General features: G+C 44.8%; 1 protein-coding gene across 3 annotated transcripts in view; it reads right to left on the minus strand.

Moving 5' to 3' along the window:
* The window catches only part of TMEM150C (transmembrane protein 150C), a 53976-nt gene that overhangs the window by 2733 nt on the left and 25077 nt on the right, over positions 1-26166 (minus strand). For 2 of the 3 annotated variants that reach the window (XM_077814947.1, XM_077814949.1), the window contains 6 exons: positions 17996-18080; positions 16230-16283; positions 16082-16114; positions 15888-15955; positions 8740-8867; positions 3018-3195 (listed from right to left, as the gene is read on the minus strand). In XM_077814947.1, coding sequence (XP_077671073.1) covers positions 3018-3195; positions 8740-8867; positions 15888-15955; positions 16082-16114; positions 16230-16283; positions 17996-18075 — 541 coding nt within the window. In that variant the 5' untranslated portion in view covers positions 18076-18080. The remainder of the gene's footprint in view (positions 1-3017; positions 3196-8739; positions 8868-15887; positions 15956-16081; positions 16115-16229; positions 16284-17995; positions 18081-26166) is intronic. The other variant, XM_077814948.1, reaches the window with a different exon arrangement.

The following is a 26166-nucleotide window of genomic DNA, read 5'->3' on the forward strand; positions in this document are numbered from 1 at the left end:
ATTTGCAAGCCTGTCACATGTGGCAACACTTTCATGTGGCTAATGAACGTGCTTCTATTTCTACAAAATTGTGCTTAGCTCTTGCACCACACTGTTCACCTGTACATCTCAAAGCATTTGACAAAGAAGGGGAAATATCATTCCCATGATGAAAAGGGCATAGAGAGGTGAAGTGACTTGCTCAAGGCCAAACAGCCACGCAGTGGCAGAGCTGAGAACAGAACCCAGTTTTGTGTCCTAGTTCCGTGCCCTAGCCGCAGACCATGCTGCCTCTTAGTGAGAGCAGGCTCAGTCCCATTCTGGGCTAAGGTTAAACCCACTTATTACTCCTACCACCCTTTCCAGATCCTCTGCAAAACCAACCTTTTTTGGGAAGCCTAGAAACACTGACCTACACCAGTAAAAATACCATCACTCGCCCAATATACTGAAGAAGAAACACCACAGTTTGAGATCAAACCTTCCTCCGAGTCTCCTAAGGCTTTTTCCGTTGACTGCCTATTTGGACTCAACGCCTTAGGACAGGGACTGTGTCTTTGTATCTCATGCTGTGCTGAGCACGCTGCTGGCATTTAACCAACACTGACCTCGTGCTCCACTGTTACTCTTTTGTCTTATCTACAGTATTAAAACGACCATGCCGGGGACCCGGTTCCAACACAAACTTCCCTAACTGGTTAAAACACTTGGACTGCAGGAAGGAGCTGAGTCTTGTTTTAACCATGTTCCAGCCCTGCAAAGTCCAAGACCTGACCAAGCTGGGGGACCTCCACACTGTAACTGGGTCCCTCAACAGTGTAGATGTGACCTTTGACTTTGTTATAGGACCTGCTTATCTGCCTACCTTTTCTAGAAGATTGTTGTTTAACCTGCACCCTGAGAGGAAAGGGTCACACACATTTACAGCTAAAAAAACGAACAGCCTCCCACATAGCTTCATGCTCAGGGTTGGATTTATCACAAAACAGGCCATTAGAATATGCTCCTTTGGGCCATATTCAGCCATAGCGAAAGCAGTCCCAGTCCCCATTGCAGTGAATGGGTGTTGTGACCTTATGGCTGAATTTGGCTCTAACGGTCTCCTATTTCCTCCACATTTTCAGGGTTGTTCTCAGGTTGTGCCCAAGGGTGAAATTCACCCCATGCAAAGGGTCAGCTCAAGGGTTCTACCTCACGTAAGGCCTATTTGGAGAATTTCTATGGGACTTCAGTGTTAGATAGGCCTGGTGTTGTGGCCCTCTGCACAGGGTGAATATCACGTGTGGTGAAGTAACCAGACACCAGGGCACTGAGATGATAGGATTTTGCTGGTAACAAAATCCTGGTTAGTTTGTGAGCTTCTTTAGAGATAAAGAGAAGGACTGAACACTGGCTCGCTGGATTTCCAGCTACAGCAACCTTTCCTAAACTTCTCAAGATGATGTACTTTTTCCAGACCCAACTTGCTGCAGCTCTTTGTGCAGAATCTTACACCAACCTTTCTGGAACGGAAGTTGCTGGCAAAGAAAAGCATGCAAGGGTACAGACCTGGAAAATTTTTTGTGATACATAAAGCAAAATCATGAGATAAACCTCTCTGGAAACAATAAACTTTTGTAGCTAGAAATGGGGGAGGACTCTATATGTTTACATCAGACTGGTGTATTTCCTGACATCAGGTGAAATTTTCAAAAGTGCCTAAGTCACTTGGGAGCATAAATCCCATTCTGAAAATGGGAATTAGGTGCTTTTTGAAACTTTTACCCAAATAAACCTTCAAAACACTTCTGATCTTAAGAAGCTTGGCTCCTTTTGTTTTCCCAAGATTTTCTCCTAAAACATTTCATGGCCCTACACAAGAGTTGCCAATATGCCCAATGGTGTAATAGCAATTTAGTCATATTGCTTTATTAATTGGGATTCAGGTATTGTTCTATGGTATAATAACCTCTGAAATGATATAGAAGGAGTTTTAAACCCACTGCTGACAACCACAGTGAATGATGAGAATTTAAACGTTTGTGTAAAGAGACCTCATGGAAACTTTCAGAAGTGATAGCTTTTCTTGGCTCTGTTTCTTGACAGGAATGTGATGACAAAAGGCAATTCTCTCCTGTTACATCCACTACTATAGTGAGAGATAAATAACAGTTCTATAAAGTGCCCATCACAATGCATCTGATGCTGAACTAAGTTAAAATAGAGCTGGGCCCCATGTCCATTAACAACAACACTACTTAGCATTTCTACAGCATTTTCCAGCTAGAGGTCTCAATGGGGGTAAGCATTGTTCTCTTCCTTCGAACAGCTGGGAAGTCTGAGACACAGACCAACTCAGTGACCAGCCCAGGTCACACAGTAGGTCAGGTGCAGACCCAGAAATAGCCCTCAGGTGTCCCGTGGGCCTGATTTTCAAAAAGCCTGCACAAACACCTGTGTATGTGCTCCCAGCACTATCACCCGCACATGCAAATGGCAGAGACTAACACGTGCAGGTAACGGAATTAAAGTCACGGGGGAGGTGGGCTCTGCACATGTAAATTCTATCACAATGGACACAGGTGTCAGAATTTGCCAACCGCACAGTCCCGACTAGAGGGCAAGCAAGGCACAGCGGGAAAACTGAAGACCAGCCCCAAAGGGGTAACTTCTTCACTCCTTGGTTAGTCAAATCCAAGTGATTAGGGAGGACGGGTTTGTGGTATGGGTACAGGACAGGGACACAGGTGATGAGGGTTCTCTTCCTTGGCCTGCCGCAGAGTGCTCCTGCACAAATAAGCTAGGACAAGTCATGATCTCTCCGTGTCTCAGTACCCTCGCCTGTAAAACAGGGATAACAATATTAACCTAACCAGGAGGTAAGCTTGAGACTAAATTTGTTAGTGGCCATAAATGTTTTGCGCTCCCAGGACAGATAGTGCTATAAAGGGGGAAAGCGGTTTTATACCATACATTACTTTTTAAATCCCCTCCTTTCATGATAAGCAGGCATGTTATTCTAGCTGCCTGCAGGTCCAGCAAGCAAGGCGAAAGGATACAAAGGACTACACACAGGGTTATAGTGGCTGACAAGACAACTCGTGGAATCCCAGCTTTTCTTCCCTCATTCTTTAGGTTTATTTTGAGTGTCAAGGCAGCCTGAATCCAGCAGGCCAGGGTCCCAAAACCGAACGTCAGGGAGGTGCCGACATTATGGATTTCTTCGTCGCTGGAGAGCTACAAAGAAAAAGGAACTTGTGATTTCTTTGATACACCCAAAAGAAAAAACATCTATACAATTCCTCAGTGTGATCCTACTTTCGGGAAGGCGGAAGGAGGGGTGTAATATTAAAGAAGAATCATTTGGTTGCAAAATACACAGCCAATGCTGCCTTCCTACTCAGTTGCAACATAGGTGTCTGGGAGGTCCAGCTGTTTACAGCCTAGCTGCTGCTGCAAGCAGAATTTCCTCCCAAACCAAAGAGCAGTAGACAAAGTGATGTCCTGCAAACATCCCCGCCAGCTCTCTGGCAAGGCCGCCGGAAAAACCAAACGAGATTTTTCCTGCAGAAAATCCTTTGCTGGTTCTCCACCGTGGCCAGTGCATGCTGGGACAATTCTTTGCGCCTTGGTCGGTGCTGTTCTGTGGACATGAACACTGATGCTCACGGGCCCAGTCCTGCAATGAATGAGCTCCATGCAGGTGGAGCCCCACTGACTTCAAAGGGGTTCCATTAGGACACAGGCATCCTCTTGCCTGAGCTTGCAGGACTGGGACCACAGATACAAATTAGCTACCCAGTCACAGTGACTTAATTTAGGGGAGGCCAAGTCACCTGGGAAGTAACAAGCAAGACAAAGGCACCACAAGCCTGGCTTGGATTCTGACAAAGTGAAGCTTTTTGGGTGAGATTCTCAAAGCCACCTAGGGGATTTGGACACACAATTCCCATTCCAATCAAAAGGAGAGGTGTGTCCAATTTGTCTCGGAAGCTTTGAAAATCTCAGATTTTATCTATAAATAAGAATTCACCTAGTAAAAAGCAACCCTGTTGGGAGTATCTGCTGCTACTTCACCATGATCAGAGCAAGGCAAATCCACCCTTTGTCAGTGAAGTCAATGGAGGCTCACCGGAAATGATTTGGGACTATGACCCCGTCTGATTCAGACTCTGAAGGCAAAATGATACATACAGAATTGTGGCTTTTGTTCAAAAAGGCAGGGGCCAGACCCTTTGTTTAAGCACCTTGCACACTTTGGAAGCCAGTATAAATAATAGATTCATTTGGTCTTGTCTTTCAGTTTTCCAGCTTGTCCTTGACACAGCTAGTGAAATTCACTCCACCCACAGAACGCCTGAGTATTACAGGGCTCCATGTAAGTGGAGTGCAGGGAGCTGAAAGCCATCCATCCACCCCTAGCCCAGGGGCAGGGAGTGGGGTGCCACTAGGCCAGCGATGAGTTTAGACTTGAAATTAGGCAAAGGACTGAAGTTCTGGAACGGTCTTCCAAGGGGAGCAGAGGGGCAAAAAAACCTAACTGGTTTCAAGACTGAGTTTGCTAAGTGTGTAGAGAGGATGGTATGATGAGACTGCCTATAAAGACATCTGCTAGTAACAAATATTTCCAATGGCCGGAGATGGGACGCTCGATGGGGAGGGCTGAGTTATTACAGAGAATTCTTTCCTATGTGTCTGGCTGGTGGGTCTCGCCCACATGCTAGGGGTCTAACTGATCAGCATATTTGGGGTCGGGAAGAAATTTCCCTCCAGGTAAGATTGGCAGAGATGCTGGGGCAGTTTCGCCTTCCTCTGCAGCATGGGGCACGGGTCATGTGTAGGCAGGGGCAGCAGGTTTGTAGAAATTTTGGTGGTGCCCAGAACGCCCAGAGCCCGCCCCTCGAAACCTGCCTAAGGCTCTGGGAGGGAGTTTGGATGGGGGAGGAGGTCTGGGGTGCAGGCCCTGTGCTGGGGCAGGGGATTGGGGTGCAGGAGGCGTGCAGGCTCTGGGAGGGAGTTTGGGTGGGGGAGGGGGTCTGGGATGCAGGCTCTGGGATGGAGTTTGGGTGCTGGGTGCAGGCTCCAGGTTGGGGCAGGGAGTGCAGGAGGGGGTGAGGGGTGCAGGCTCTGGCCCGGAGTTTGGGTGCAGGCTCTGGGCTGGGGTGCAGAATCTGGGAGGGAGTGCAGGCTCGGGGGGGAGGGGGTGCGGCGCTTACCTGGGGCTCCTATGCAGGGGGGGCCAGGGGGCCTCCCTGCACTGCTACTCCCAGGTACTGCCCCCGCAGCTTCCTATTGGCCGCAGGGGCGTTTGGAGCAGAAGCAGCACGCGTAGACACAGACCCGACCCACCCCGCCCAGGGGCTGGCAGCCATGTGGAGTGAACAGGCAGGAAGCTGCTCAGCTCTGCTGCACTGCTGGTGGTGGGTGGGGGCCTGTTTTAAATCACCCGGGGATGTGCGGTGGGGAGCGCCAGGGGGCAGACGGCAGGGCCGAGGGAGACACCCGGCCTCAAACATTGCTGGAGCTGGGCCCGGAATATTCCTGGTGCCCAGGCACCAGGGGCCCATAGAACTCGCCGCCTATGCTTGCAGGTTTAAAATAGTGTAAATGGTGGAGTCTCTGTAACTTGAAGTCTTTAAACCATGACGTGAGGACGTCAGTAACTCAGCCAGAGGTTAGGGGTCTATTTCAGGAGTGGGAGGGTGAGGTTCTGTGGCCTGCGATGTGCAGGAGGCCTGACTACATGATCATGATGGTCCCTTCTGGCCTCAAAGTCTGTGTTGTTACTCCAGCCTATGAACTGGAACAGCAGCAACAGCCCCTCTGCGCTGGTTGCATGGGGTACAAGATCCATGTGCAACGGGGAATCTGTGGCCTGACCTCAGACCTCAGCGCTGCCTTCGATATTAGCCTATCTGGGACCATTTCCACAGCACACACTTTCCTTTGCATGGCTGCACAGCCTCCCCACTCTCCCTCCCTCTATCTATCTATATTCATTCTCAGCTGACACAACCCCGCTATTACTAAAATGTCAGAAAAATCAACAAGAAATTAGCTCTTGAATGAAGACTGGCTGTCTCAAGCTGAAGTGATAGTGGTTTGAAAGGGGAAACGCTTAGAAGAACTGGCCCAGACATTGTCCTGGTTGACTCCTCCTGAAGCCTGGATTACCAGGTAACATCAGTTTCTAAAAACACCTGTTTTCACTTCCAGTTTGCAAGGAAACCTCATCCCTTCCTGCCAGACAGAGACCTGGCCACAGGGATCCATGCATTTTTCTCTCCAGGTGGATCACTAACTTCCAGATGGATCACTAACTCACTGTACTTGGAGCTGAATGGGAAGACAATGCACAGGCTCCAGTATGTAACTGCCCAACTTCTCCACAACTCAGGCCACCGTGAGCACATCAGCCCTCCGCTCAAGTCCCTCCACTGGCTCCCAGTCAGCTTCTCTTGCCAGTTTAAGGCTTTGGTCCTAATTTCCAAAGCAATTCATGGATCAAGCCCCAGAGTTACATTAGAGACCGAATTTCCATCTGTGAACCGTCATATCTGCGCTCCTCTGAGACAACCCAGATCAGAAAGCCCAGAACAAAGCATGTGAGAGCTGGTGACAAGTCACTCTCTGTCAAATGGATCTGGCTATGGAACAATCCTCCAGAGGAGGCCAGGCAATTCCTGACTGACTACCTCTAGGAAAAGCTGTGAAACCTTCCTATTTGAGAAATCCTTTCCACCATAACAATGTCAATCATAACACTGACCCCTCTTCTTCCCAATACACCCTCAGCAACCAAACAAACAAAAGGGAGGGGAGGAATTAATAAAATCTAAAATAATAAAAAGCCTGCCCCCAGAAAAGTGTTTACCCCTAAAAAGGGAGAAGGGCCAGAGATTCTGCAGTCCACTAAGGATCTGGCTACTGATTTCATGTGGAAGGCATACAGATACTATGGTGATGGGTGGAAATATAATAAAGATCGATGGTGTGAGCAACAAGGGACCACGTTACTTTTGCTCTGGTAGCTTTTAGCGTGTTAAGCGCTCTCGCTCTCTCTCAACATCCCCCAGAGAACGGATCTTGTCCAGAGACACTATTGCAAGCCCTCTATTATATTTTGTGGTGTTGCCAGTAAGCAATAAGGAAGCAAGGGCATGTACTTATGGGCTAACACTGACATGCCTTGGTTGTGGTTTGGCACAAGACCAAAGAAGGGTGCTGTTCACCAGCAAGGTGTGGCTTTATTAAACCAGAATATATAACCTAGAGTAATTTACTGTAACAGCTTCTAAAGAACCAGACCTTCGCTAGAGCAGAAAATACTGGAAAGAAAGGAAGGAGAACTCTGAGATTCGGTCTCCTAAAGCCAGCCCAACCTCTCGCAGCTTCCCCTTCACACAGCTGGACAAGCATTGGGCTAGCTCTTACAACTTGGGGGTCCACAGGCAAAACCAAGGCCACAAGCTGCTAGACAGGGGAGATGCGCAGTGATGTCAATGAAGCTACACTGAATTGGTGTACACCAGCTAAGGATCTGGCCTAAAGTATCTGATTGGCTCATCCTTAATAAAAAGTGAGAGTGGAACATGTTACAAGCAGACACATGATTACTGCCAACAGGTCACACACTGAGCTGGTTTCAATTTTTCTCTCTCTCTCTTTTTTTAAAAAAGAAAACTGATATATTCTTCCAGTTCAATGAAACTAATGTGCCAAATTCTCTGCTGTCATGATACCACTGACCTCTATAGAGCTATGCCTGCAGAGAATTTGGCCCAGCATAATTTCTCATGCTTGCGCAGCAGTTACCAGTCAGAGCTGCATTGCTAGCAGTCCCACAGGGGGAGATTTTCAAAGACACGTAGGGGATTTAGGAACACAACCTCCATTGACTTTGAATACCTTTGAAAACCTCCCCCTAAGATTTCATATTCACCTCGGAAACAAGCAGACACATGAATACAGTGGACACATTCCCACTCTAGAGCAAGCTTGTGGTGTCTCAAAATGACAGCTGACAGCTTGTTTGTAACAATAACACACACAGAACAGACTGAGAATTGAAAGAACTACAGCCAGGGCAATGACTCGGAGCAGGAAATGCCTTCCCTGTTTATATATAAAGTCCCTCTTGTGGCCAGTCTAAGGATAGGCAGGAGGTAAAACACCAATATATATTCTAATCACAGGAAGCAACTATCTTCATGGCAGCTCTGTGCTGGCAGCCTGGCCTGCTGTTAGCATAGAATTGTGTGCAAGCTCCCAGGGCTGGCCACCCTCCAGTGCAGTCCCCATGCCTAGGCACTTGTCCATCAAGCCTGGTGCCTGCCCAGGGGTAAGGCAGGCTCCCAGCTGCTGTTGGGTGCCAGGAGATGGAAAACCAGGTGTCACAGATTCAAACCCTGCTTGGAAGTGGAGGGTTATTTCTCTTGAGTTTTGATTGAATTTTAAAGTTTATTAGAAATAATCAATCATCAGTGCTACTAACGGCAGTTGCCGCCTTCCCTTTGCCACCAGGGAAGCAATTTAAGAGGCAGTGGCAGGCCTAGGTAGTGAGTGGGCAGGAGGGTATGAGGAGGCAGAGAGCATGGACAGCCATTCTAGCAGCCGTACTCCTGCCATGGGCAGCTCCAGGAGCAGAGAGATCTGTGCTCACAGCAGGTAGGGCTGCTAGATAATGGATGCAGCCCTCATGACATGCCCATGGAAACCCAGAAAAGAATGACATGTTAATTACCAATAAGCTGGAGGGAGGGGGAAGTGGGAGTGGGGTACCTGAAAGTTGCCAAGTAAGGTCATTCCAAACGAGGCCAAGCATAACGCAATCAGTCCACTGATGTTCAGCCAGGGGTTTAGCACCTTTGGCTTCAGCTGTATAAAGCGGAGAACGGCAACGACAAGTGCTGAAAAAGGAAACAAAATGCCAGACGCAGTTATAAACCCACACAGCACAAACCTGGTGGGTAGGATTTCCCAAAGCGCTCAACCCCGCTCCTGGTAAAACTCACATGAGCGGCCATGAGAGCAGAGGTAGGCCAGTGCTAAGTGCTTTTGAACATTCCACCTTGCATTTAATTGCAGAAGATGCAATAGCACGGTAAGTAACTTGGGTAATTCCTTCTCTTCCTTCCCTGCCCCATTATTTATTGCTGACACTTTTGTCGCATCTTGTCCAAAACCTAGACAGAAACTGTACTGGACAAGGACTGTGTCTTTATTATTGGTCTGGAAAGCATTTGACACAGTTTGGACATTATGTACATAACTGATAATAATAGGATTTGCATGAAGTTTTATTCCATTAGCTACATTTGTGAGGAGTTCGATTTGATGATATAACTTCCTCCAGAAGCACACAGCAGGGACCTGATAGAAAGCTTGGATCAGGCCCTCTCCCTTCACATTGTTTTATAAAACAAACATTTCAAAAGCGTCCTTGCAAATGTGGTGCACACAACAGGGACAGCACAGAAAGCTTCTTCTCACTTCCCTGCCAACATATCACAATTCTGACCTAGAGGGATCAGCCTCGAGAGGTGAGAGTACAGGTCACTTTCACGACTATTCCATCCTCGGCCCATCTACGAAGACTGCCAGCAAGGGGGAAAACAAGGACAAGTGGGTGGGAACTTGTCCGCTGGGAACTGGACTAAGTCTTTCATGCTCCTTGCCCATAGCACAAGGAATTTTAGGTAGCTAATACTGCATTTCATACAGGGCTCAATATCATCGATGTCATTCTCAGCACACTCCTAACCAGATCAGTACCAGTCAGACCAAGGCAGGGAACTGCCACTTGTAAGCGAGAAGTCAGTTTCCTAATGGGAAAGGAGCTAAGGGAGACATGACTGCTTTAAGAAGTCACAGAAACTTCTTCCTGGACTAGGAATGGTGACTGGCAGCAAGGCATGGAGAAGAAAAATTAACACATCTAGACAAACCCAAATAGGAACTATGGGAGTCTAAGGGACTGAGGTGCCTAAATTCAAATGAAATCCAATGGGAGTTGGACACATTTCCCTGATGTTTCTTTTGAAAATCCACCTTAATGTCCTCATATCCTTCAGCCTACTGCACATACAATCCTGTTGTATAACGACTGTATGGTTTGACTAGATCTTCTGTTTTAGCAGATATCCATCAGGAATGAAATTCATCCCACAACAAAGAACCCAAGATCTGCCTTGCGGTCCCTCTTAAGCCCTATTTTAAGGTTTTATGTGGTGCATAAGACCTTATTCATGCTCTCTGTGCTAAGGTGAATTTCTCTCTTAAGTAGGTTCCATTGCTTTAGTTTGGTGCATTCAAATATATTCTTTCAGCATTGGTTGTTTTTTTTAAATAATAGGTCAGATTTTTTGATACAAGACAGATGACAGGAGATAAAGCCCTGCACCTCTAGGTCACAGGTTGAAAACCAGACCACATTAGTAGGGACACAAAATAATAACCACTTGGTGAACAGTCATGTAAAAATGAACTGCTGATCTCCGTCCAGACCTCCTGGAACACTGTCCATTTCACAGGTAGAATTTTGCTAGCAGCCTCTGCAGAGAGACCAAGAATCAAGTAGACATCCAGAATGAGAACTGGGGTATTGAATATATTAATGAATGCAGGCCAAGCTGGCAAATAGTTCCAGCCACATTAAAAAATAAAAATGAAGAATTTGGAGGGGAGGAATTTTAAGAAAATGTTGATTTGATTGACCTTAAAAAAAAAATTATTTTTTTTTCCATTTTGATGAGAAAAACTAAAAACATTAAGTTAAGGTTCAAAATGAACCAATTTTTCAGGTCAGCCACCGAACCAAAAAATGAATGATTTATTCACCTCTGTTCAGCACAAGTTCCACTCTCACCCTACATGGTCCTTACAGATCATGCCTGAGACATAGTGGTAGGGCAGTGTTGGGATGATGACACTGCTGATGTTCATACTGGATCTGCTCGGTGCATACAGGATTTGGTCCCAAGCCATTGAAGTCAATGAAAGTTTTGCCATGGACTTCAGTGGGATCAGGATCAGACATAGAAAAAGAACAGTTTCCAGGGATTTCAGGTCAGCATGTTGCCCAATCATTACAGTACCAGGTATTATCCTGAAAGGGTTCCATTGTATCTGTTTGACTTGATCCAGAGAAAATGTATTCTTTAAAGCGGGCTCTAATGAGTTTCATCCTGGACAAAATACCAACATCAGCAGCCCCCCAGTCGATGCACGGGCATGACCGTTTCATCTTAATTATTTACTTTCTGTTTTGTAACTCCAATATAACGTGAATCAGTCAGTCTATTTTGGAGGGCTGCATCAGCCACTATATAGGTGCTTAAATTACACAACCTTCATCTTCACAATGCACCCCAAGGCAATAATATGGTGAAATGAACCATCTTTCTGTGCTGTTGCTTCATTATTGTCAGAGTATATGGGAGAGGGAGAATCCTAGCTCATGCACAAGTGATGTGATCATAAATGTTCAATTATGTTTTGGATCAATCTGTTTAAAAGATAAAGAATCTTAAAATGTTAATTTCAATACACACATTGATCCTGTCCTTAGGATTTTGCCACTGATTTCAATGGAAGACAAACTGGGCACTATCCAACCATGTGGTACAAACTAACAAGATCTGCTGGGCTGACATTTTCAAAAGTGACTTGTGATTTTGGGTCCCTCAGTTTTTGGATGACAGTTGAGACATCTTAAAGGTGCCAGATTTTCAAAGATGGGCACTCAGTACTTTCTGAAAATTATGTCCTTGTAAACATGTCTCAAATTAGACACCCAAAAATTTGAGTATTCCCAAAATCTTTTGAAAACACTTTTGAAAATTTCGGCAATTGATGTTTTTATCAGTGATGAAGAGTATTCAAAAACAGGGCAACAACAGAACAAGAGAGAAACAGCAATGTTCTCAACGACAAAAAGTGTTCCTTCTCCATATCAAAATGGAGAGATACAATATTGATGGTATCCTTTGCTGAGCACTGATGTTCATTATTTTTGCATGTACCAGATGGTCCTACCCCAGATGAAAGATCATAAAGCAGCACTGAACCTTGTAGCATCTCTGAGCTAAAACTAGTAAATCCCAATCTCATTAATTATTTCTTAGAATCATGGGAGAGAGTGTTTGTGTGCGGCAGGGGAGATATAGATGATAAAGGATTTGCAGAAACAGCTAGATGTGATCTTAAAGAGGGGAAATATTTTGGTAATTAACTGTAAACTTCAAAACTAAGTAGAGCTGGTCAGCAATTTTCTTAATCTTTTTTCAATAGATTCATCCAAACCAAAATGGTTTGCAGGAAAGGCTTGGTTTTGACGATTTTTCAACAAAAAACAAAACTGAAAAAAGTTTTCAAATTGTTGAAATATTTTGTTTGCAACATTTTAAATTAGAAATTCCAGTTTTGTTTTGACTTTTCACTTTGAAATGTACAATAATTACATTTGTTGTAAAAATTTAAGAATAGTTGAAATCACAATGAAATTATGGAAACAAAATGGTTTCAATTGACCCAAATCATTTTTTTTTTTCAGGTCACAACAAAATTCAAGATTTTGATTTTTCATCCCAATTCAGGGCAGAATTTTCTTCCAATATCTCAAAGTGCTTACAGCACGAAAAAATCATTTCCTGCCCACATCTAGAACCAAACAGCTGCATAGCTGTCACGTGGAATGCTCAGATAGGGCTATAAAAAAGGCTGGAAAACATAACGTATTTTGTTGATCAAAATGCTGATCACTCACCTCTGAAAATCAGGACCCTTTGAGATGTCTCAAATAGAACACCCAAAAAGTCGCCCACAATCACTAGTCATTTTAGAAAATATGAGCCCTATATGTCCATATTCCAGCTAATTCTGTCAATCTGTCACATTACTATAGATAGTGCTGGATTTGTCCCTCACTGAAGTCAACAGCAAAATTCCCAGGACTCGACTCCATGAATATACCAAAATGAGTATCCCAAGATCCTTCATGTTTTGTTCAGGCAGATTAAAAAAAATTGAACATTACATTAATTTCCCCTCAAGAATGAACAAAGGGCCCTCCTATCTAAAATTCTGGCAATAATGGATCAATAGGACATGAAAGGAAGTGTATTTTATGGAGAATATTACTGCATGGCCGGGGGTGTGTTGTAGGGAATAAGGCTGAAGGCTAGGTAATCTGAGCACCTGAACAGTGGCTGAAGTGGACATCTGACATAGACTGACTAAGGCAATATGTTTCAGGGGGAATATTCTGCTGCTAATGTTGTGTAGTTTTTTCTCCCTGCATCCATCTCCGAACTGATCAGCAATAGAGCTGGTCAGCATTTTTAACTGAAAAACAACAGCCTTTTCAAAGAATGAAAATTTCCATGAAAAATTGCATGACATTTTAAAAATGAAAAGGAGTACTAGTGGCACTTTAGAGACTAACCAATTTATTTGAGCATAAGCTTTCGTGAGCTACAGATCACTTCATCGGATGCTCAAATAAATTGGTTAGTCTCTAAGGTGCCACTAGTATTCCTTTTCTTTTTGCGAACACAGACTAACACGGCTGCTACTCTGAAACCTGTCATTTTAAAAATGGTAACTTTTTTTGAAATGCTTATCAAAATGTTTTACTTACTAAAACCAGGGGGGGGGGTGGAGGGGGTGTGAGTTGTAAATGAAAAATTACAATAATTTATTTTGAAAATAAACAAACAAACTGGGTCCATTTTGAACCCTTTAAAATAAAAGCAATTTTTACCTAGATCGAGCAATCCCTTTTAGGCATGTGGGACTCCTAATAATGCTAATGGGAGTTATGCAGGAAAACAAAAAGAGCACACTACTGTGCCTACAAAAGGTCAACAACCTCAGCACCAAAGCAATATTTAAATACTGTGCCTCCTTGAACTTGCACTATTTTATATAATTTCCAGTATGTCCTCTCCTAGAGCAAGGTCTTCAGTGTGGTTAAGGTCAATAATGGTACAAGCTGGAAGTAGCCCTCATAAGCATCCAATGTAGCAGACATTCAGCCTGCTCTAACGAGCACTGCCTTATCCCGATAGGGTAACGCCCATAGACATCATAATACATGTTGTTGTTGGTTTCCAGCCTTGGGGTTCCATAGCTACAGTTTTCATTGTAATACCGGGTGAGGTTCAAAGAGAAAAACGCTGACGGCATGTAGCAGGTTTTAGCCTCAACACCTTGTTCGTTTGTTCGATCTTTCATCACAACTGCATAAGTAACATTCACTCATTCTCATATACATAAGACCAGATCATGAAATCGGCTGCACACAGGCAGACTCCTGCACCCACACAGAAGCCCATGGACTTTAATGGGGCTTTGTGTGGGTGCAAAGTCTACAGATCTGATTGTAGGAGTGGGGCAGTATTTCAGTAGCTCAACAGGGAGATGTGTACTCATGTCAAACACATTGGACTTTGACAAGAAGTTTCCCACATACATATTGTTATATTTGGTTTTGAGGGCAGAAACTGCACTTGCAGGTATAGAATTGTATTTAGCTTTCTCTGTGTGTGTCAGGCCCATACACATGTTATGACCAAGGATCACAGATAGTGTAAACTAATGCAGTTCTATCAAGTCAGTGGAGGCAGACTGATTTATACTATCTGAGGTTCTGGTCCAATATATATCCATAAATATCAGTGTGTATAGACATTCCCCTTTCAAAATCTACTCTCAACCTTCACTCCATCTTAATACACGCATCACTAATTCAGGATACAGTACATTAGTAATAATAATACTTAGCTGTTATATCGTGCTTTTCATCAGTAGATCTCTTAATAAAGGAGGTGAGTAACATTACTGAGGCACAGGGAGGTGAAGTGACTTGCCCAAGGCCACATAGCAGGCTCATGGTAGAGCTGGATGTTGCAATTTACCCACAAGCCTTAACTCTGCCTTGGAGTGATACTATGAAATAACCATATGATGATGATGAAGGCATTATAGTGTTCATGGTTAAACCTATTTTTAAAATCATTAGATTCCCCCTACCACCACCTTTACAATGTCACTCCAAGGCAGAGTTAAGGCTGTTTGGATGCCCTAACTATACCTTTCCATCCTTAACATGTTTGAATTTCATTTAAGTGTCACCTGAACTCTGAATTTCCTGAGTTTGGAGGAAGATATGCTGTACTTTTTATATTTAACAAAATGGTTGAATCCCTGCTTTAAGTGCAAAACTCAGCTTAGCCTTGACTATGGAACTCTGAGTGGTGCTTCCATAATATACACAGCCACATTGGCAAAGACGGACTCAGTAACAACAATGGAGCAATAATTCAGCATTATCATTTTGATTCATTTGTCTAGGTAGCTTCAGGAGAAAATACTTACGGTATCTCATGCATAACAAAAAGTTTTATTGACAAAAACAATGAAACATTTTTTCAAGCATTATAACCATCAGGTGTTTCTCCCAACTATGTTACTTAGAAGCGTCACCCTAATCAGAAGCAACCTGTGAACTTCCATACTTTTACTAATGGAATTTTAAAAAAAACCAACAACTCAGAAATAACATTTTGTCAAATGCAATGACCAATTACACAATGTTTCCATGCAGGATTTTATAGTAGCAATAAACAAAAAATATCATTCCATGCTCCGAAAACACAGTCATACAGACTCAAGGCTAAGGTGTGATGATAAAAGAAGAGAATAAAACGGAAAGTATGAAGGTCAAACGTATCCAGCTTTGTTCTGTCTTTTTACAAATACTTACAAAATAATACTAGCTTCATACTAACAGCACCTCTTTAAAAGGTTTCAAATAATCAGCTTTGACAGCAACATCTACTGGATTTTATTCATGTTCCAATGACTCATTAAAGTGAATTAAGAGAGACAAAAAAAAAAAAAAAAAAAATTCCCCACGCGGTTCCTACCTAGAAATGCTGCCATGTTCATGACTTGGCTAAATACACAGCTTGCAGGGGGTGCATCACCTGCAATACTTCAAAAATATAAAGTGTATCATTGTAACTCTACTAAGACAGCTAAAGAGAGAAAGAAAGAAATAACATCCATTGATCAGAATGATATGTGGGGAATGGGACGGGGGAGGAGGAGATCCAGTTACCTTATGTAAGGGGGACTTTTGGAACCAGGTTTCCTAAGTGACACAAAAAAAACACAAGAGCCAGAATTAAAGATTTTGCTGTTTTGTGTGTCTAAAAATATTTGTTACAAGTGACTGATTTAAAAACAAAACAACGACAAACTCTTACCGATCTGGCACATTTAATGGAATAATTTTGTTATCTTCCACAGCTATAAAGTATCTGTCAAAAGAGGAAACAGGCAGTTTAGAAAACACAGTGCAAATATAAGACCAAGACAACCATGTTTTTTAATTTATAAATTTATTTGGGACCCAATTCAGGAAAGAACTTTTAAATATCTAATATCCATTCGTATTCAAGAAAGCATTCAAACGTGGGCTTAATTTTAAATATGTGCTAAAATCGCATTGAAATCAATCAGACTTACTTAGCTTTAAGCACATGCCGAAGTGCTTCTACAGATCTGGGCCTTGATTAGTAATGTTAATCAAAGCCCTTTGTTTTCCTGAAAGCAATTCTTTTCTACCACAGACCACAACACTGTATGCTACTAGTTGATACTACTGATCTCAATGCTCAAGCTATTGTATAAAGGAAAATATGGCTGTTCAGTCTTTGTTTTCTGCTTCTGCAGCAGAGAGCCATTAATGGGAGGAAGCATGGAAGCAGTCTAGACTCAGAGGACACCTTTGGGGATAGGTTTTGTACCTTTTGGTCACATAGATCACATGACGTAATTGAAATACAAACAGGCAATGCCACTGTGGGTACTGTGACCATATAACTAAGGTTCCCGTCCATCTAATTATAGGACAATTGCCATTTAGCCTTATTTTATTTCTACAGTGTTGATGGCTTATAATTTAAAGATCACCTTAAGGCAAGAGAACTCATAATGACCACCTGCCCCACTGAATGATATCCCCGCAATGTATACTGTATCCTGTATAAGCCACTTTCCACCTTTAAAATTAGCTCTTCTCTCTTTTTCCATTCAGGGTGAAATCCTGGCCCCACTGAAGTTAATGGGAGTTGTCAATGACTTCAATGGAGAGAGAATTCTACTTCAGATGTTTACCAGTATATATCGGCACATGCTGCAGTAATACAAGAGCAAGATGTGGGAGAGCTGCTAAGAGACGAGCCCTTATTTTGTGACTCATCTGACATGGGGCAGCGTCTCATGATAGAGGTCAGGATCCAGCGGTTACTGTTACAACTGCGACCACAACCTACATACTCATCAGTCAGGATATCATTAACGCATAGTTCCGGAACCGTGGCCAACAGTGAATTCCTGCAGGTCTGTGGAGAGCTGGTCGCTTCTTCTCATTTCCAGCTGCTAAATCACGTTTTTTTTTTTTTTTAAAAGAAGTTAAGGTACATAATGACTCTCTTAATAGTATTTCATTATTATGCGTGAGCTCACCCACGCACCTGTACAGGTGACTTTGGAGCCATAAAATGCCCCTTTACTCCTCTGGGTACATCCCCTGCATTGCAGGCCACACTGTGTGAGGGGAGAGAAGCCTTTCTGGGCTGCTGCTCCTAGTCCCACACAATGAGTGAGGAGTGGATGGGCCAGGGTAGGGGGTGGGTGGCAACCTGGGCTCCGCCCCCTGCAACTTACCAACACAGAGGAAGAAGGAAGATGTGCCAGGAAAATGGCTGGTGTACCTTTCTCCTCTGTGGAGCAAGGGGGAAGCAGCGACGAAAAAGTGTCTCTGCTAGTCATGAGTTGGTCCCTGCTCTGCTCCTGGGCAACGCAGCTACATGCTGCCCCTTGCTGAAGGCAGATCACCAGCTGCCAATCCAGCCCAATGCAACTCTCTCTATTCAGATGTGGTCCATTCTACTGCAACATTTGGGAATGCCTGATTTACCTCAGTCCTCACACACACACCCCAAAACCCAAGCGGAAGGTCACTTACACTATCCATAGCCCAGCTGAAGTGAACAGGGTGAACACAAGAGGTAAAAACATCCACACGCTGCATTTCTTCCCATCCATGCCTGCTAGAAACAAAGACAATAAAGTGTAATGCAAAACAAAGAAAAAAGAGGTAAGAGCTACTAGAGACAGCAGGTCCTTCCCCCTCTCGAACTTGCAAAACAAGTCTGACTAGGGTATGTGAAACTTACCACGTGCTACTGCAGAATGATCACTATTGCTCCTGGCTCATGCAGAGTGGTCCTGGCACTCCAGGAGAAACCCCCCTGCAATTCAGGGAGAGCACTTGTACATTAAGACACTATTCAATGTGTGGAAGGGTCACAGAATCTAGCCCTGATGACCATCAGCCCAGGAATTAAAAGCAGTCTATAATCCTTGTTAAAATATTAGTTACATTTCCCCAGGCCCCCATAGGGTAAGTATTATTTTCATTTTGCCAAAAGGGGAAACCGAGGCACAGAAAAATCACTTCGGGGGAGATTTTCAAATAGGAATTTAGTAGCAGGCTTTTTTTAAAGCCTCTCCCTGAGTGATTAGCCCAAGAACACACAGCTGGGAATAGAGCCCAACAGCCCTAGCTCCCAGTTCTCAGCTCTAACCAGCAGCCGACACTCTCCCTTAAAAATGGCAACTTAGCTTCGCATCAAAACATGCTTGTTACTATAACCCACATGTGCTTTCTTAGTGGTGCCCACAGCTCAAATAAAGATTTGCAAGCCAGAGAACTTCCCCCAAATAATTCCTGATGCATAGGTGCTCTTTCTCCCCACGCCCCTTGTCATAAATATAAGGGGAAGGGTAAACCCCTTTGAAATTCCTCCTGGCCAGGGGAAAGCTCCTCTCACCTGTAAAGGGTTAAGAAGCTAAAGGTAACCTCGCTGGCACCTGACCAAAATGACCAATGAGGAGACAAGATACTTTCAAAAGCTGGGAGGAGGGAGAGAAACAAAGGGTCTGTGTCGGTCTGTATGCTGCTTTTGCCAGGGACAGAACAGGAATGGAGTCTTAGAACTTTTAGTAAGTAATCTAGCTAGGTATGTGTTAGATTATGATTTCTTTAAATGGCTGAGAAAAGAATTGTGCTGAATAGAATAACTATTTCTGTCTGTGTATCTTTTTTGTAACTTAAGGTTTTGCCTAGAGGGGTTCTCTATGTTTTCTAATCTAATTACCCTGTAAGATATCTACCATCCTGATTTTACAGGGGGGATTTCTTCATTTCTATTTACTTCTATTTTCTATTAAAAGTCTTCTTGTAAAAGACTGAATGCTTTTTCATTGTTCTCAGATCCAAGGGTTTGGGTCTGTGGTCACCTATGCAAATTGGTGAGGCTTTTTATCCAACATTTCCCAGGAAAGGGGGGGTGCAAGTGTTGGGAGGATTGTTCATTGTTCTTAAGATCCAAGGGTCTGGGTCTGTAGTCACCTAGGCAAATTGGTGAGGCTTTTTACCAAACCTTGTCCAGGAAGTGGGGTGCAGGGTTTTGGGAAGTATTTTGGGGGGAAAGACGCGTCCAAACAGCTCTTCCCCAGTAACCAGTATTAGTTTGGTGGTGGTAGCGGCCATTCCAAGGACCACGGGTGGAATACTTTGTACCTTGGGGAAGTTTTGACTTAAGCTGGTAAAGATAAGCTTAGGAGGTTTTTCATGCAGGTCCCCACATCTGTACCCTAGAGTTCAGAGTGGGGGAGGAACCTTGACATGGTGGCATAGTGGTGGGATTAACCTGAAATCATTTTGAGATCCAGTTGAGATTTTTTGAACTAGAAATACAGATTTTAAAAAGGAATTTTTTTTTCCTGTGGCTTTGAAGCAGCTTTGAAACTGAAAGCATCTTGGGTTTTCCCTGCTTTGTGGCCAAGCAGAGACAAAAGGGGATTATCTTGTGAATTGCAGGTTTTCTTTGCCTGGAGGCAGGGTACTTAACTCCTGCAGGGAAATTCACAGTCTTCCAACCCAGAGGTTTTTTTTTTTTCTTTTCTTCCTAAAAGTAAATAGGGGGTGTGTGTTCTACCCATTTGCTTTTTCTTTGGGCTGGGTAAGCAGGTTTCCAAGTAGTTTGGAGGTTTTTTGCTTTAAGTTGGGCCCAGAACAGAGACAAGGGAATTGTCTTTTTCTGTAGGCTGACAATCACTATCAGAGAATAGGTATTCTATTCCAGCACAGCAAAATTTTACAGCCAAGTTTTGTTTGTTTATTTCTAAACCTCGGGTGTAAAGTTAGTTAAAAACAGAGAGGTTAGAATGACCAAATCCTCAGCTCGACTACAGCTGGAATTAGCCAAATTTCAGGCTGAGGAAAGACAAAGGGAACATGAAAGACAGATAGAACTCCTGCGGCTGAAGAAGGAACAAGAAAGGGAGGCAGAACAACACCAAGCGGCTGCTCACAGGAGAGCTATGGAAGCGAGGGACAAAGAACTGGAGGAGAAGGAAAAAGAGAGGAAGTATGTGGAGGAGATGGAGAAGATAAAGGCTCAGCAGAATATCCCAACGAACCCTAGTAATCCTTCTCCAAGTACCACTTCCCATCCCAGAAAGTTCCCCACCTACAAGGCAGGCGATGATACTGAGGCCTTCCTAGAAAACTTCGAAAGGGCCTGCCTTGGATACAACCTCTCTACTGACCAGTACATGGTAGAGCTGAGGCCGCAGCTCAGTGGACCCTTAGCTGAGGTGGCAGCTGAAATGCCTAAAGAACACATGAACAAGTATGAACTGTTTAAATCCAAGGCGAGAGTCAGAATGGGGATAACACCCGAGCAGTCTCGTCGGAGGTTCAGAGCCCTAAGGTGGAAACCAGACATGTCATTTACCCGACATGCCTACCACATTGTGAAACATTGGGATGCCTGGATATCAGGAGCAAGTGTTGAATCTCCAGTAAATTTGCCCTTCCTAATGCAAATGGAACAGTTCTTAGAGGGTGTTCCTGAGGAAATAGAAAGATACATCCTAGATGGGAAACCCAAAACTGTAATCGAGGCAGGAGAGATTGGAGCCAGATGGGTGGAGGTGGCAGAGAAGAAGAAAACTGGTCGCAGTTGGAGCGGAGACCAGAAGGGACCACCCCAGACCACACCCTATTACCGGGGGCCGCCCAAGGCCCCACCTACCTCCCAAAGAACCCTCCAGACCCCTTATCGTCCTGCCACCCCGTTCTCCAGCAACCCTCCTCGCCCCAGTGACCCGTCAGCTGGACGATGTTTTAAATGTAACGAGCTGGGGCATGTAAAGGCCAACTGCCCCAAGAACCCCAACAGATTACAGTTCATTGCACCGGAATCACACCAGAGGTCCACAGGCCCAGATACTTCCCAGATACCCTTAGAGCGGAGGGAAACTGTGAGTGTGGGCGGGAAGAAGGTCACCGCGTGGAGGGACACCGGAGCACAAGTGTCAGCTATCCATGCTTCCTTAGTGGACCCCAATTTAATCAACCCAGAGATCCAAGTGACGATTCAACCCTTCAAGTCCAACTCTTTCAATTTGCCTACAGCCAAGTTGCCTGTCCAGTACAAGGGCTGGTCAGGAATGTGGACTTTTGCAGTCTATGATGATTATCCCATCCCCATGCTGTTGGGGGAAGACTTGGCCAATCATGTGAAGCAGGCCAAGAGGGTGGGAACGGTCACCCACAGCCAGGCTAAACAAGCCGTGAGGCCTAGCTCTGTTCCGGAAACTGCTATCAGGACCCAGTCAGAGGTGATGGACCTGGACCTTAGGCCAATGTCTGCAACAGCAGTAGTGGATCCAGTCCCAGAGACCCAGACGGAACCAGTCCCAGAACCGGAACCAGCCAAACAACCAACACCAGACCCAGTGTCAGCACTGAATCCAGTACTTGCAACCTCAACACCAGAGGGCCCCACCGACCCTGAACTGGCAGCAGCCGATAACCCAACACAAGAGGCTCAGCCGGAGCCTGAATCCCAACATAGCGCACCAGCGGAGAGCGGTTCACAGTCAACAGAAACAGCTCCATCGCTTCCAGAGGGACCAAGCCTAGGTCCACAATCCAATGAGGGACTGATGTCTCCAGCATCAAGGGAACAGTTCCAGACCGAACAGGAAGCAGATGAAAGCCTCCAGAGAGCTTGGACGGCGGCACGGAGCAACCCACCGCCTCTCAGCTCTTCTAATCGATCCAGGGTTGTTGTAGAAAGAGGACTTTTATACAAGGAAACTCTTTCTGGTGGACACCAGGAAGACTGGCATCCTCAGAGACAGTTGGTAGTTCCAACTAAATACCGGGCCAAGCTCTTGAGCTTAGCCCATGATCACCCTAGTGGCCATGCTGGGGTGAACAGGACCAAAGACCGTTTGGGGGGATCATTCCACTGGGAGGGAATGGGCAAGGATGTTTCTACCTATGTCCAGTCTTGTGAGGTGTGCCAAAGAGTGGGAAAACCCCAAGACCAGGTCAAAGCCCCTCTCCAGCCACTCCCCATCATTGAAGTTCCATTTCAGCGAGTAGCTGTGGATATTCTGGGTCCTTTTCCGAAAAAGACACCCAGAGGAAAGCAGTACATACTGACTTTCATGGATTTTGCCACCCGATGGCCGGAAGCAGTAGCTCTAAGCAACACCAGGGCTAAAAGTGTGTGCCAGGCACTAGCAGACATTTTTGCCAGGGTAGGTTGGCCCTCCGACATCCTCACAGATGCAGGGACTAATTTCCTGGCAGGAACTATGAAAAACCTTTGGGAAGCTCATGGGGTAAATCACTTGGTTGCCACTCCTTACCACCATCAAACAAATGGCATGGTGGAGAAGTTTAATGGAACTTTGGGGGCCATGATACGTAAATTCGTAAATGAGCACTCCAATGATTGGGACCTAGTGTTGCAGCAGTTGCTCTTTGCCTACAGAGCTGTACCACATCCCAGTTTAGGGTTTTCCCCATTTGAACTTGTATATGGCCGTGAGGTTAAGGGGCCATTGCAGTTGGTGAAGCAGCAATGGGAGGGATTTACACCTTCTCCAGGAACTAACATTCTGGACTTTGTAACCAACCTACAAAACACCCTCCGAACCTCTTTAGCCCTTGCTAAAGAAAACTTACAGGATGCTCAAAAAGAGCAAAAAGCCTGGTATGATAAACATGCCAGAGAGCGTTCCTTCAAAGTAGGAGACCAGGTCATGGTCTTAAGGGCGCTCCAGGCCCATAAAATGGAAGCATCGTGGGAAGGGCCATTCACGGTCCAGGAGCGCCTGGGAGCTGTTAATTATCTCATAGCATTCCCCACCTCCAACCGAAAGCCTAAGGTGTACCATATTAATTCTCTAAAGCCCTTTTATTCCAGAGAATTAAAGGTTTGTCAGTTTACAGCCCAGGGAGAAGATGATGCTGAGTGGCCTGAAGGTGTCTACTACGAAGGGAAATGTGCTGGTGGTGTGGAAGAGGTGAACCTCTCCATGACCCTTGGGCGTATGCAGCGACAGCAGATCCAGGAGCTGTGCACTAGCTACGCGCCAATGTTCTCAGCCACCCCAGGACTGACTGAACGGGCATACCACTCCATTGACACAGGTAATGCTCACCCAATTAGGGCCCAACCTTACCGGGTGTCTCCTCAAGCTAAAACTGCTATAGAACGGGAGATCCAGGATATGTTACAGATGGGTGTAATCCGCCCCTCTGAAAGTGCATGGGCATCTCCAGTGGTTCTAGTTCCCAAACCAGATGGGGAAATACGTTTTTGCGTGGACTACCGTAAGCTAAATGCTGTAACTCGCCCAGACAACTATCCAATGCCACGCACAGATGAACTGTTAGAGAAACTGGGACGGGCCCAGTTCATCTCTACCTTGGACTTAACAAAGGGGTACTGGCAGGTACCGCTAGATGAATCTGCCAAGGAAAGGTCAGCCTTCATCACACATCTCGGGCTGTATGAATTTAATGTACTCCCTTTCGGGCTGCGAAATGCACCCGCCACTTTCCAAAGACTTGTAGATGGTCTCCTAGCGGGATTAGGAGAATATGCAGTCGCCTACCTTGACGATGTGGCCATATTTTCGGATTCCTGGGTAGACCACCTGGAACATCTACAAAAAGTCCTTGAGCGCATAAGGGAGGCAGGACTAACTGTTAAGGCTAAGAAGTGTCAAATAGGCCTAAACAGAGTGACTTACCTTGGACACCAGGTGGGTCAAGGAACTATCAGCCCCCTACAGGCCAAAGTGGATGCTATCCAAAAGTGGCCTGTCCCAAAGTCAAAGAAACAGGTTCAATCCTTCTTAGGCTTGGCTGGTTATTACAGACGATTTGTACCGCACTACAGCCAAATCGCTGCCCCACTGACAGACCTAACCAAAAAGAAACAGCCAAATGCTGTTCAGTGGACCGGAAAGTGTCAGAAGGCCTTTAACAAGCTTAAAGCGACACTCATGTCTGACCCTGTACTAAGGGCCCCAGACTTTGACAAACCGTTCCTAGTAACCACAGATGCATCCGAGCGTGGTGTGGGAGCAGTTTTAATGCAGAAAGGACCTGATCAAGAATTCCACCCTGTAGTGTTTCTCAGCAAAAAACTGTCTGAGAGGGAAAGCAACTGGTCAGTCACTGAAAAAGAATGTTATGCCATTGTCTACGCTCTGGAAAAGCTACGCCCATATGTTTGGGGACGGCGTTTCCACCTGCAAACCGACCATGCTGCACTGAAGTGGCTTCACACCGTCAAAGAAACTAACAAAAAACTTCTTCGGTGGAGTTTAGCTCTCCAAGATTTTGATTTCGACATCCAACACATCTCAGGAGCTTCTAACAAAGTGGCTGATGCACTCTCCCGTGAAAGTTTCCCAGAATCAACTGGTTAAAATCGTCCTTAAGATGTGGAAAATATTGTTAGTCTTTATGTACTTGGTAGTATATTTAGAGATGCATGTGTCTTATTAACTCTGTTTTTCCTAGAGCTCCAGGAAGAAATCCCAGCCAGTGTTTCACCCTAGCTGAGATTTGGGGGGCGTGTCATAAATATAAGGGGAAGGGTAAACCCCTTTGAAATTCCTCCTGGCCAGGGGAAAGCTCCTCTCACCTGTAAAGGGTTAAGAAGCTAAAGGTAACCTCGCTGGCACCTGACCAAAATGACCAATGAGGAGACAAGATACTTTCAAAAGCTGGGAGGAGGGAGAGAAACAAAGGGTCTGTGTCGGTCTGTATGCTGCTTTTGCCAGGGACAGAACAGGAATGGAGTCTTAGAACTTTTAGTAAGTAATCTAGCTAGGTATGTGTTAGATTATGATTTCTTTAAATGGCTGAGAAAAGAATTGTGCTGAATAGAATAACTATTTCTGTCTGTGTATCTTTTTTGTAACTTAAGGTTTTGCCTAGAGGGGTTCTCTATGTTTTCTAATCTAATTACCCTGTAAGATATCTACCATCCTGATTTTACAGGGGGGATTTCTTCATTTCTATTTACTTCTATTTTCTATTAAAAGTCTTCTTGTAAAAGACTGAATGCTTTTTCATTGTTCTCAGATCCAAGGGTTTGGGTCTGTGGTCACCTATGCAAATTGGTGAGGCTTTTTATCCAACATTTCCCAGGAAAGGGGGGGTGCAAGTGTTGGGAGGATTGTTCATTGTTCTTAAGATCCAAGGGTCTGGGTCTGTAGTCACCTAGGCAAATTGGTGAGGCTTTTTACCAAACCTTGTCCAGGAAGTGGGGTGCAGGGTTTTGGGAAGTATTTTGGGGGGAAAGACGCGTCCAAACAGCTCTTCCCCAGTAACCAGTATTAGTTTGGTGGTGGTAGCGGCCATTCCAAGGACCACGGGTGGAATACTTTGTACCTTGGGGAAGTTTTGACTTAAGCTGGTAAAGATAAGCTTAGGAGGTTTTTCATGCAGGTCCCCACATCTGTACCCTAGAGTTCAGAGTGGGGGAGGAACCTTGACACCCCTCGTTCTCATCCTCAGCTCACACACTGTGCACAGCAACCAACGAATCTGAGCACTTGGCTGAATTCAAAGGTTCTGCGTTCAAGTGCTGACATCCTGAGTGTCACTGAGACTACGAATTGTTAAGAAACTGAATTCTTGACATTTAGGTTTAAAGTAGCTCTATGTGGGTATGCAGATTCTTGATAAATTAAAAGAGGCAGAAGAGCTCCGTTCCACAGGGAAACATTCTCCAGAGGAAAACATGC

The sequence above is a fragment of the Eretmochelys imbricata genome, chromosome 4 (genome assembly GCF_965152235.1).
Source record: "Eretmochelys imbricata isolate rEreImb1 chromosome 4, rEreImb1.hap1, whole genome shotgun sequence".
Lineage (NCBI taxonomy): Eukaryota > Metazoa > Chordata > Testudines > Cheloniidae > Eretmochelys > Eretmochelys imbricata.